The 13,660-nt window shown below is 40.4% G+C and overlaps 1 protein-coding gene across 3 annotated transcripts in view; it reads left to right on the forward strand.

Moving 5' to 3' along the window:
- Nucleotides 1-13,660, forward strand: part of pom121 (POM121 transmembrane nucleoporin) — a 58,116-nt gene that overhangs the window by 28,370 nt on the left and 16,086 nt on the right. For 2 of the 3 annotated variants that reach the window (XM_043718719.2, XM_043718718.2), the window contains exons 10-12: nt 601-792; nt 2,334-4,154; nt 10,688-10,726. In XM_043718719.2, the coding sequence (XP_043574654.2) occupies nt 601-792; nt 2,334-4,154; nt 10,688-10,726 (2,052 nt within the window). The remainder of the gene's footprint in view (nt 1-600; nt 793-2,333; nt 4,155-10,687; nt 10,727-13,660) is intronic. The other variant, XM_043718720.2, reaches the window with a different exon arrangement.

Raw genomic sequence — 13,660 nt, forward strand, 5'->3', positions numbered from 1 at the left:
TGGAGAATTCCAAAATCATGATCAAGATCAATAGGTATTGGCATCTTGGCATGCTCTGACCCTGAAAAAAGTCTCTTGTGATTCAGTTTTCTGCTTTCATTTTATATATTATTATCTTGATTTAAATGCTGATTCTGGCCTCTGGGCTTCATGGCATACACCGAATGGTCTCTAAATGTGAAAAAAAATTTGAGCCTTTCTCATATAAATGCATTTTTCATAAGGTGAGAATTTTTCTCCGGAAATCATGGAAAAATGAAAAGGCCACAGGGTGGAGTGCTTAACTCCCATAATTCCATTTACAGAATTTTTTGTAGTAATAATGTGGTTGTCATTTAAACATTTTTGATGTGTTGATGCAACCAGCTTCCTTTTTATTGTATTTGACCGTGCAATGTCCTTTATTTAAATCTTTGGAGGGATATGGGCCGGGTGCTGGTAGGTGGGACTAGATTGGGTTGCGATATCTGGTCAGCATGGACGGGTTGAACCGAAGGGTCTGTTTCCCTGCTGTACATCTCTGACTCTATGTATATTCAATTTTGTTAACCCTTTTTAATATTTATCAATGAGAATTAAATTGTTTCTTGCTGTTAACAGAGCCTGCAAAGTCACCAACCCCGGTGACGTCTACAACAGTACCCTCGCTGTCAGTGACATTTACTGCCCCAACAGGAGAAGTTTCTGCTGAACCAACAGCCAGCTCCACACCCATTTCTGCTGTTGTCTCCAGTCCTCTGCTGGTCAGTTTGAAGAAGATGCAGAACTGCTCAAACGCAGTTAGTAATTCAGGTGTGTAATTATGGGTCAACAGTTTGTCATTAGTTTTGATGCAATTGATTTCAAAGATCAAAATAAGTTTCTTTTTGCAAATGTTAGCTAACTGAATTCAGCAATATTGAACCAATTAAGCATTTTATGGCTGCACCCAGAAAATTTCTGCCAGGCAAATTGTTCAGCATAGCTTGTTGATGTGCAGGTAACAATGTAGTCCTATTTTCTGTTTGCTGTATTCCAATTTAAAATGAGTTTGGACAGTGTTATTTGAGTTCCTAATCAACATTGGCTAAAACACAGAACTTTTCTTAATTTATTTCAGAATATAAATCTCAAACAGAAGACCCACCGCATGGTTGTTGTGGGAAATAGAGCAAAATATCAAGTTGTATTTGAGAGTGTTCATTTGAGTTTGAGAAAGGGTAAATTTTGATGTTTATTATTTGGTGTTCAGCTGTGTTAACCAGAACTGACCCAAAACTACTTGATGCTGACAGTGTGTGCTGGTTATGGTTACTTTCAGAATTGAAACGGATGATGAAACGAACACTTTTTCTTCAGGAGAATTAAAATCCTTTTTTTGCATTTACCTTTGCGAAGTAACCTTGACAGTGCGGATATGAAGTTGGGTATGGGGAACTGTAAATGGTAAATGTTGGTTTTCATGACTGGAGACAGGTAAACCCTGGTGTGCCAGGTCGCAATCCTGAATTTCTTCCCTAATGGTGTGTGTTTACTTATAACACATGAAGTACTTGGTTCAAGGAGGCAGCTCACCACCACCTCAGGGGTAACCAGAGACAGTAATAAATGCTGGCCCAGTCAGTGCTGCCCATGTCCCACAAGTGAATTAAAAGGAAAGTCCATCTGCTACACCTTTTTGCAGTCTCCTCATTTAAATAATATTCTACTCATCTGGGTGGCTCAATGGTTAGCACTGCTGTCTCACAGTGCCAGGGACCCAGATTTGATTCTGCCCTCAGTTGACTGTGTGGTTTTTGCACATTCTCCCATAGTCCAAAACTGTGAAGGTTAGGTGGATTGGCCATCTGAATTGTCCAGGGTGTTAGGGATGTGCAGACTAGGTCGGTTAGCCGTGGGAAATGCAGGGTTACAGGGATGGGTCTGGGTTTGGGTGGGATGCTCTTCGAGGGGTTTGTGCAGGCTCGGAGAAGGCCAAATAGCCTGCTTCTACAGTGTAGGGATTCGATGATTCTATTCTTCCTACCAAAGTGCATAACTTGGTGTTTTCCATGTGTATATTCCATCTGACAAGTTCTCACTCACCCATCAATTCTGTATCTGCAGATTATTACAGACTTAGGACGTGCAATTGCCTTTCATTGGCCATATATGTACTTGAGATAAAGCATAATCCAGAGGATTCATGCTTTTCTGAAAAACAAAATTGATTCATACTTCTAATGAATGGACTTGCAAACCTCTTTCAGGGAAAGGTTATGTATTGTTGATGATGCAGTTGCAATGCACTATTTTTGATTGTTAAATCCTTCATTACAGAGGTGACTTTTAATGTTAATCTTTTCCTTTCCCAGATTCTGTAGATGGAGTAACTTCAAGCAACACGGTTAAAGCCTTAGAGTCTTCCGCTATCGCATTCAAGAATGATGTATTGCCTCCTCCTACAACTCTTACTACTAGTATGGCAATGACAACTGACATTGCAGGGTTTAAGCCAATTGATGTTTTGAACTTTTCATGTTCCTCCATCACCCAGCCACTTATAACTCCAATCAATAAACCTGCTACCAAAGCCATCACTACCACCACCAACTCATGCCAGGTTTCTGCTCTTGTAAGTCCACAAGAAAATAAAGTTAGCAAAGAGCCTGAAATGAGTACCGTTGCATGTACAGGGAGTTCTGCACCTCCAAGCACAAGTTTTAGCCTGCCTAGCACAGTGACTGCAAAGCCAGCAGTCACTAGTGTCACAGCTCCTTCATCTGCCAGTACAGCTGGGTTTAAGCCAGTCTTTGGTCTGCCAGTGGCACAGCAGACCAATATCGTCTCAACAGCGTCGAGTTTGACAATGCCAGTTACTACACCTGTGACTTTGGCATCAATAACATCAAGCTGTGCTACCTCAACTATTTCATTCAAACCAGTGTTTGGGAACTCTTCGACACCTGCAACTTCAACTACCACATCGACACCATTCACATTTGGTCAGTCAACTCAAGCTGCTATTAATAACGAAACTGCTGTTACCACAACTTGTCCAAAATCTATTTCTTCTCTATTCCCATTTACAGCCTCCAATTCACTAGCAGGTTCAAATGTTGATTCGGAAACAAAGGGCTCAAAAGCCACATTTAGTTTTGGTTTAAGTGTTGCTGTTACTTCAAAACCCAATACTACAACTACTGCAATTAACAACGTTTCATCACCGCAACTGTTTCAGTTTGGTTCAAACCCTTCAACCACCACAGCAGCACCGAGTGATGTATTCCAGTTTGGGAAGGGCTCTGCAGATACGTCTGCAACATCAGCTAGCCCACGAGCTTCTGTCTTTGGACAATCAACAGTGGTCACAAGCCAGGTGTCAACAAGTATTGCACCCACTTCAAATTTATTTGGGGGTTTTGGCCCTTCAGTGTCAACACCTGCTACCACTTCAAGTGGGCAGCTTGCTCTTGCGTTTGGAAACTCCGCAAAAACCTCCCTATTTGGTAATGCCACAAGCGCACCACCTTTCGGTGGTCCGACAGCCCAACTTAACTTTGGAGGCACAGGCAGTCAGTCAACGTTTGGAACAAATGCTGCAGCAACTCAGAAAGTCCCAAGTAAAACTCCTGCCTTTGGCAATGCTGTTACTCCCTTCAGCTTTGGAGCTTCTGCAGTCAAGTCAGCCTTTCCAAGTACCACTTCGCAGTCTACATTTGGAACTCCCAGCCAGTCAGTGTTCGGGAGTGCGACAGCCCAGACTGGATTTGGATCAGTTTCTACACAACCATTTGGCAGCACCTCCGCAGCTTTCTCATTTGGTACAACCACCACTTCCACTGCTGCTCCAATGTTCAATGCTACGAAGAGTTTGAGTGGTGGTACAACTGGGTCGATCTTTGGCTCTTCACAGATGGTTGGCTTTGGTTCATCGAACCAGGCAGCTGTAACAACTAGCGGTTTCACTCTTGCTGCGTCAAATCCAAATATAGCTGCAGCTGGCTTCTTTGGTTCAGGTCAGAGTGGATTTTGTTCTTCAAACCCTTCCGTCCCATTTGCCACTTCCACTTCGACGGCGTCATCTCAAAATATGTTTGGTTCAGCATTGACTAACCAGGCCCAGCAGAACCAGAGCACTCCACAGTTCAACTTTGGAGCCACAAACACAGTTGAGAACAAACCTGTATTTGGAGGTGAGTGAAACCATTGACAGTTTAAATGTTGATGGGATTTGTTCCTAGGGTACATTAGTCCTCCTTATCAGAACTCAGTTACTTGAATTCTAGTATTACTTGTACAGATGGCTGTAAGCTGCAACTGTGTCCTTCAAGATGTGTTTGTCCCTCTTATGTTTCCTCCTCGATCTCCAACTTAGCTTCTTTGAGTACCTTTTCGTGTTGGGTGTTCCCCTCTGTGAGGGATGCCAATGGAAATATATCCTGTCTTTGGGCAACATTGATATAAAGGACTCTTATGGTCATTGTGATGCAGAATAAAGTTAGCCACTGGTCAATCACTTTCAGGCCAGCAGTCCTAGTTTGAGTTCTTCATTCTTTACATTGTCTGTTTTGATATCCGGTGTGTTCACAGCAGAAACTAGATGGAGTAGATTTTATGGCAAACTATTTTTGCTAGTTTCCTTCCATTTGCTCTTGCAAAGCTGGCACATGATTCCTCAGCAACTGTTGTGTTCTTGAAATGTTCTTGTGTGTGTCATGACAAAAGAATTATTTTTGAAATTTGGCCATTATTGCTACATTAGCAAATGTGACAGCCAAATTGCATACATGAAGATTACACAAGCAGCGGAGATTACTTGGATTTGCTTTTTATTTGGTATTGCTCATGAAAGGGATGTTGGCCAGGATGGCAAGAGAATTTCATGCTCCTCTTTGAAAATTGCCATAGGATCTCTTGTGTTTGGTTGAATTAGTGGATTGAACCTCAGTTTGTGTTGTTAGCATTCTGTTTGACCTCGATTTTAATTACAGATACAGATGAAGTGGGATGAAGAATACAGCTTCTGAGCTGAACTTAAATTTAATTCTAAATCCAGGCTCATTCCTCCTTGTTTACCACCACAATAACTGAACTTGCATTGAAGTCACTGCCCATAACAAGTCCCATTTGCCTTCTGTGATCCAAATCTGGCAATTTCCTGATCTTTTTGACTGGCAATGAATTTGCTAATAGAGATTGGTTGGCTAGTGTTCAATATTGTTTAATACGTGGATAAAGATAATTTCGTTTATGCAGTTAGTTCGTGTATTCCATTAGGACTTGTGTGTTTCGAAGGAACATTTCTGGAAAAAGCACAGCAAGCTAAGCAGCATCAGAGGAGAAGAGGAGCCGACGTTTCAGGACCGAGGACCTGATGAGAGGTTCCGACTTGAAAGGTTGACTGACCTTCCCTTCAGATGGTGCTTGACCTGCTGTGTTTTATCCAGCTCCACTCTTAACTCACTCTGACTCTTCAGCATCTGCAGTCGTCACTATTGCCAAGAAACATTTCTGGACCTACTAGGGCTTAGGTTCTCAGAAATCTGGTGGTGTATTGAATTGAGAGGTCTTCTGAGAAGATGCTCGAAATTTTGGGTAATTCTGTTGGTGTCTAAAGACAGTAACTTTGAACATGTAATGCAGGGGCTCAAATTGAAACTTCATCTTCAAGGTAAACAGTTGGAGCTTACCATTATTGAATCACTCCACTGTGCAAGTAGAATTTTTAAATACATTAAAAATACTTCTGTGCTTTAAATCCAAGTTATTTTAGCGTAGGTTGTTTTTGGCCTGGAGATTTTCTATTTGGTTAATGCTGAAGTCGCTTGTCCGTGTGGTACTTTTTAATTCTCAGTAGAATACAAATTTAAGATGTCAGTATTTTATTAAAAATGTTTTTTTTTTGCTTCTCATACTCTGCTGAATTCATCAAGTACAAAACCGAAGCTATTGGTTGCCTAGGTATCCCCTAGTCTGGTTGTCTCAACCGAAAATGGACATTGCTAAAGCACCCTTTTGTGCAGGAGTGTTGTGTTCAATTAAGGTGTCACTACATTTGCGTCAGTTTAGATCTTGTCTCAACAGCAGTGTGTCCCAAGATCTTGTGATCTATATGGCAGACAAGTGACAAGATTGGAGGTATGCGTTTGTTATTTGTTAAATTTGAGTTCATATTTCAGATACTTGTACTGAGTTCAGTACTACCAGCACACATTTGTCTTGAATACCAAGACTGAAGTGTGCAGGGTTTGCACTTGCAAAGCATTTGCACTGAATCCAAACAAAATGCTCATCTTTTTACATAATCTTGCCTGAACAATTTAACAGTTAAAACAAAATTAGACCATTGCAACTCTAATTAACCTGGCTATCAAAACTCGGATACTGTCGTTCCTTGGTAATTGATCTGCATTTTTACTAGGAATTCACTATCAAAAGACAAGTGAGGGCTCTAAACCACTTTAATTTGTCTAGTGAACAAGACCCTTCTGCCATCTTTTCCGTTTTCTTAACCTCTTGGTTTTCACTCTGTTATGGACCGGACCAAACCAAACCCCCTCAAAATGTATTAAGACGATAGTCTAGGCGCTAACTGTTTCTTATTTTGAAGATAAGTGTAAGGCTTTGCTTTCCAAATACAATTTGATTGGTCAAATTACTCCACTTTCTGCAAAACACACTTTGTTTGCACTAGAATTAAAATACAGGCACAATAAAAATAAAAGAATTAGTTTAATTGCAATCTATCGAAATGCTTTAACCAAACAAAAATGATCTGCTCTAATATAGTGACATCCTTGCATCCTTGGCAAAGTCAAATTCAGTAAAATAGATTGTTCCTCATGCACTTCTTGCAGCAGAAAGAGCCCCCCCCCCCCCCCCCCCCCCCCCCCCCCCCCCCCGGCTTTTAGTTGTAACAGAGAGAGGAATAAAAATTTCCACATTCAACTTCAAGACCCCAGCAATTGCTAAAACCCACAACCACTTTAATCTAAAAGGGCAGTCGATACACAACAATTGATAGTTCCTCTCCAAGGCACTCACTATCCTGATTTGGAAGTATATAGCTATTCCTTCATCGATTCTTGGTTAAAATCCTCAAATTCCCTCCCTCATAACATTGAGTCTGCCTACAGCATGTGGACTGCAGCATTTCAAGGTAGTAGCTCACCACTGCCAAGCCCCCATGTGAGTGAATAAAAAAAACTATACAAATATATCTTGCACTGCAATGACACAGTAAAATAAATCGCATCTCTGAGACATAAACCTGAATGTTAAGTGAAAGCTAACATAAATTTACATATCTGACCAATGTCCACACTTTTTGTTTTCAGCAAAGGACATCTCAAGAGAACTGACTAAATTTCAATGCTATTAGACAAGATTTAGGATGCATAGGATGGTGAAGGAAACTACAGGGGATGGGCACAATTGAAATGTGGAGCTTATTCAAGGACCAGCTACTGCAGATCCTTGATAAGTATGTACTGGTCAGGCAGGGAGGAAGTTGTCGAGCGCAGGAGCCATGGTTTACTAAGGAAATTGAATCTCTTGTCAAGAGGAAAAAGAAGGCTTATGTTAGGATGAGATGTGATGGGTCAGTTAGGGTGCTTGAGAGTTACAAGGTAGCCAGGAAAGACCTAAAGAGAGAGCTAAGAAGAGTCAGGAGGGGACATGAGAAGTCATTGGTAGATAGGATCAAGGAAAACCCTGAGGCTTTCTATAGGAATTAAGGAATGATTAGAGTAAGATTATGGCCAATCAAGCATAGTAGTGGGAAGTTGTGCTTGCAGTAAGAGGACATAGGGGAATACTTTTTGTCGGTATTCACACTAGAAAAAGACAATGTGGTCAAGGAGAATACTGAGATACAGGCTACTAGACAAGGTGGGATTGAGGAGCATGAGGTGGAGGTGTTAGTAATTCTAGACATGTCTCAGGATCTTCGACAGATTTCTGGAGTACATTTTGTCGACAGTAGACACTGCTGCTACTGAATGTTGGTGATGGAGGGAGTGGATGTTTATGAATGTGGTGCCTATTAAGCATGCTGTTTTGTCCTGGATGGAGTCAAGCCTCTTGACTGTTGTTGGACCTGCACCCATCCAGACAACTGGAGAGTATTCCATCACACTCCTGACTTGTTCCTTGTAGATGGTGAACAGGTTTTGGCAAGTCCGGTGATAGGTTATTTGCTGCAGTATTCCAAATCTCTGACCTGCTGTTGTAGCCACTGTATTAAAATGATGAGTTCACTTGAGTTTCTGGTCAATGGTAATCCCGAGGATGATGTTAGTGGGGGATTCAGTGATGGTAAAACCACAAAATGCCAAGGGGCAGTTAGGTTGTTTTTTTATTGGCAATGGTTATTGCCCAACGTATGAAATGAATATCTTTGTTCTTCCCCTCAAGGCTGCTGACCCCTATTGAAGTACTTATCTTATTGGCAGTTCTTTTGTGTGAGTTCCATTAGTGCTGGTTTTGGAAGAGATCTCAAATGTTTTGTAAAACTCTTCAATATTATTCTATTTAATTGTCAGCTGTTTCAATTCCCAATTGAAAAATTAAACAGCTATACTACACAGTACCTATCACCTCTTATGCAGATATTCAAGAATGGGTAGCATCACAGCTGATCCGTAGCACTGACTTGTTCAGTGTGTACATGCCATGTCCAGTGAGGCTTAGTAATGAGGACCTGAAACCTTGCGTGTTTTTCTTTACTTTCTCTCCACATTTTGAGATGCTATAGCCAGTGAGGAAGGCAAATCGGAAAACTCCAAAAGTATTGGAAAACTCAACAAGGATTGGTGCTGGCCCATTGCTTTTCGTCATTTATATAAATGATTTGGAGGTGAACACAGGAGGTATAGTTAGTAAGTTTGCAGATGACACTGAAATTGGCAAAAATGATTACCTCAGAGTATAATGGGATCTTGATCAGATGGGCTGACAGAGTTGAGATAAATGTGAGGTGCTGTGTTTTGGAAAGGCAAATCAGGGCAGGATTTGTACACTTGCTGGTAAGGCCCTGGGGAGTCTTGCTGAACAAAGAGACCTTTGTTCAGGTGCAGGTTCATAGTTCCCTGGAAATGGAGTCACAGATAGATGGGATAGATGGGATAGATGGTGATGAAGGAGTTTGGTATGCTTTCCTATATTGGACAGAACATTGAATATAGGAGTTGGGAGGTCATGTTGCAGCTGTACAGGACATTGGTTAGGCCATTTATGGAATTTTGTGCGCAATTCTGGTCTCCCTCCTATCAGAAAGATGTTGTGGAACTTGAAAGGGTTCAGAAAAGCTTTACAAAAATGTTGCCAGGAGTGGAGGGTTTGAGCTGTGGGGAGAGGCTGAATAGGCTATTTTTCCCTGGACCATCAGTGGCTGACGGGTGACCTTAATAGAGGTTTATAAAATCATGAGGCGCATGGATCGATTAAACAGACAAGGCCTTTTTCCCCAGCGTGGGTGAGTCCAAAACTATAGGGCATAGGTGTAAGGTGAGAAGAGAGATTTAGAAGGGACATAAGAGGTAACAACTTCACGCAGATGGTGGTGTGTGTATGGAATGAGCTGCCAGAGGAAGTGGTGGAGGCTGGTACAATTGCAACATTTAAAAGGCATCTGGATGGGTGTATGAATAGGAAGGGTTTGGAGGGATATGGGCCAGGTGCTGGTAAATGGGACTAGATTTATTCGGGATATCTGGTTGGCGTAGACAAGATGGACCAAAGGCGATACGTTTCTGTGACTATTCTAATCAATGCAAGCTGCTTTCTTCTGCAGCTTGGTTCTAAATGATTTTATTCAAATTCTTGCAGTCAAGAGTTGAGTTGGTGCCTTCTCAGACCTACTGAATGAAAGCAGTGCTTATATCTTACAATATCGAAATGAAAAGCAGTTTTAGTAGTCTAGAAGGTGCATGGTAAGAGCTAATATCATAAATCGATTGCTTGAAAATCTGACTTTGGGCAGTGGGAAAACAGTATATATAGAAATGTGTGTGTGTGTGTAATTGAGATTTTATTTTAGGCACTGATTTGTTCAAAAATTTAGTATCTTACAGGAGAATTGATTGTTAGAAGTTTTGAAAATGGCAATGCTTGATATATTTAACTATTATTCTGCAATAGTATAAATTCACGGAATGACTGGTTTGATTTGATTTGATTTGGCCAGAGTTGTCTTGAATCATCCAGATCAGATTCTAACATGGAATGAGTTGCTTGATAGAGTCCAGTCAGTTGTGGAAATGAATTTAATGATACTGGGTGATTTTATTATCACTGTGGCTGGTTTCACAGTCGCATCTCTGGTTCCTTCTAGTTTATCACATGGACCATGGGGGCAATGTAGCTAAGTGCTGACTAAATTCATGGATAAGGATGCCTTTTCTACAGGGTTAAGATGTTTTTGGCAAATAACATATTCATGGCAAATCCTGTTCTCTCATAATATCTACACATTATTTCCAGTCAGAGTTACTAAAGCATTCCAGAATCACTGCAGATTATGTAAATTCTTAAATTCTCTCCACTGGTCATTTGTTCCCATTTTATGCAGATGCAAAGTAGAAAGTTGGATCACTACATGAACTTTCAAAGTTGTGTGAGTCGACCTGAAATGGCGTGAATGTGGTGTTTGGAAGTGCATTTTTTTGTTCTAACCAAATTTTAATCATAATTGTTGCCGGTGACAGTCACCTCTTTTTTCTACTAGGGTTCAACTTTGGAACTACCACTTTGAACTTTGGGGCTGGTAAGTTAATGCAATGCTACAGTGTTCTGTAAGCCTTGGCTGCTCACTACTGGCTACTTCTTACCAGTACAGTAATGAGAGACACATTAAAACAAAAACCTGTGCTTCAAATGATTCTGCTGCCACTGCTCTTTGCTCCATCAAGGCTAGCTGCTTAGTGAAAATGGCACAGCTCCTTCTGTAAAAGATGCAAAAGACAATCTTTGCTGCTGCAGTAGTTACCTTTTGTTTAAGCCTGGTAGCAGAAAATACAATCAATGCCTATGTATGACAGAGAATTGGTTTTGATATGAAAATAAACCACATTCCTTCCTTTATAGCATTGCATTGATTAAGGTAACGTAGTACTGTATAATTATCTGAGTAAGAATTAACAAAAGTTGCAGTTGAGTTTATTTTGACTCTTAACCCTAATGCTGTTGTTAGCTCATACCTTCTATGTCAGTGGAGACATGCTCAAACATTTTATATAAACTTTATTCAAAAAAATCAGTAAGAAATTGTGTAATTTTTCTCCAGTCCAAGGTCCTCTTCCTTTGTTGTCTTAACCAAAAAGTACCCAGTAATACAATTTCTGCTATCTTCTCAGATACCTGCTTCAACACCAGGATCTGATCAAAGACTGGCCAACCGAAAATTATTTCATTCAGAGAATGCCTTCCTTGTTTATTCTGGTTCTGAATTACCAATTGGAAAATACTGGTTGTCCCAAACCCAACTGTGATTAATTATTTACAATTTACTAAGCTGTTCTTCCCAGGTCACAGGTTACATTGTTATTTCTCGGAATCTACCAAAATCAATATAAATAAACCATTTAACCATCTTTCAGAGCACTCCTTAGTCCACTTAAATCTGAACATGTCATCACAAGAAAATGTGTTCTTTTCCCAACATGGGACATCGCAGTATGCACACTGTTAGACAATAAGCCATGTGAAACCTTGTGAAGCCGTGTATACCCAGTTTTTTTCATATCTTAGCTAGAATGCCTTGAAATCCTGAATGGTGATGTAGCCTACAACATGAAGTCATCATTACTAAGGTAACCTTGAAACCTTAGTAAGGTTACTAAGCAAAATTGAGAATAATAGGAAAATCCGTAAGTAGTTAACATCCTGCCTGAAGATTTAAAAAGATGTGATTTATGATCATCAAGGACCCAGAACCTCTGGTGCTCCCTCAGAACCTATTAAATTAATCCATACGTTTCAAATCATGATTATCACTGGCAAGAAAAGATCTAATCTCTTCAGCTGTTGAGTTTCTTACTGACAGCATAAAGGGGTCACCTTTGACAATCGGCTTTAACTGGACCAGCTATATCAACCCTGACAGAAGCAGAACAAGTTGGATACTGTCGCAAAGTGGCCAATTTCTGAAGCCCTAATGCCTCTTGATTACAAAATGTCACAAGACAAAGATAACAAGCAGCCAAGCCAAATCAGAAGATCATGAGACATAGGAGCAGTAATTAGGCCATTCAATCCATCAAGTCTGTTCTACCATTTGATCATGGCTAATATGTTTTTCAACCCCATTCTCCTGCTTTCTTCCCATAATCTTTGATCCCCTTGACAATCAAGAACTATCTGTCTCTGTCTTAAATATACTCAATGACCTACCCTCCACAGCCTTCTGTGGCAATGAATTTAATAGATTCACCACTCTCTGGCTGAAGAAGTTTCTCCTCATGTCCATTCTAAAGGATCTTCCCTTTGCTCTAAGGCTGTGCCCTCGAGTCCTGGACTCTCATGTTAATGGAAGCATCTTCCCAACATCCATTCTGTCCAGGCTATTATTCTGTAAGTTTCAATTCGATCCCCTCATCCTTCTCAACTCCCATCAAGTAGCAACCCATAGCTTTCAAATGTTCCTCATATGCTAAACTTTTCGTTCCTGGGGTCATTCTCGTGAGCCTCTTCTGGACCCGCTCCAGGGTCAGTGCATCTTTCCTAAGGTAGGGGACCCAAAATTGCTCTCAATATTCTAAATGTGATGTGACTAGAGCTTTATAAAGCCTCAGAAGTATATCACTTTTTAAATTCTAGTCCTGTCAAAATAAATGCCAACATTTTAATTGCTTTCCTAACTACCAACTCAACGTACAAGTTTACCTTAGGAGAATCCTGGACTAGGATGCCCAAGTCCCTTTGCACTACACCCTCACGAACCACCAGATTTCCAACACAGTGAAATTAAAATATTTAATACCCCTCAACATTACCTATTGTTCCGAACCAAATTTTACAAGTAACTGATCTTGGACACCAAATTTGTAACTTCAACAAAAGATTTACATTTAATATTAATAATATAGCTTTAACAGAACAGAAAAACAAGTTAATCTAATTAATATCTACATTCTACACCAATCTTATTCGATTATAATCCTCACACTCTTACAGACTGACACAGTGAGGAGATAAAATGAAAAGGATATGAAGGATTGTAACTTGTCAGTTCAATTAAACTGTTTTAAATGCTGTATATCAGGCCTTCATGATGTTTTTGGACAATAATTTGGTCACAGGCGCATGGGCTGTTCAACTTGCACAAATTTCACGTTGCTAATGAATGCAACAATTTCCACAGTCTCCTAGGAATATTTGCTTACTACTTACAGGCTGGAATTCTTTTCTAAGAACATTTAACAATTAGGTTCTCTCTCCAGTTACCAAAGAGAAAAACAGAGCAGCCAGCCTGGAAGCTTCCCAAAATGACTCTCTGCCAATCAGAACCGGTTTTCTCCCTGTTTTGCTCTTTATTAATATTTTCTGTGGTTGGCATTGATTAATCTTTATTAACCAATTCAGCATCCAGTCAGCATGTCACCCCTGAGCATAGCTACAGGTGTATGCCAACTTGTCTGTAGTGTCCTTCTGACAGTAATTAAGTTGCATTGTCTTCCAACAAGTTCCCAAGGCCAACATC

Source organism: Chiloscyllium plagiosum, unplaced genomic scaffold, assembly GCF_037043375.1.
Source record: "Chiloscyllium plagiosum isolate Xiang-an unplaced genomic scaffold, Cpla_swu_hap1 HiC_scaffold_31, whole genome shotgun sequence".
Classification (NCBI taxonomy): Eukaryota; Metazoa; Chordata; class Chondrichthyes; order Orectolobiformes; family Hemiscylliidae; genus Chiloscyllium; species Chiloscyllium plagiosum.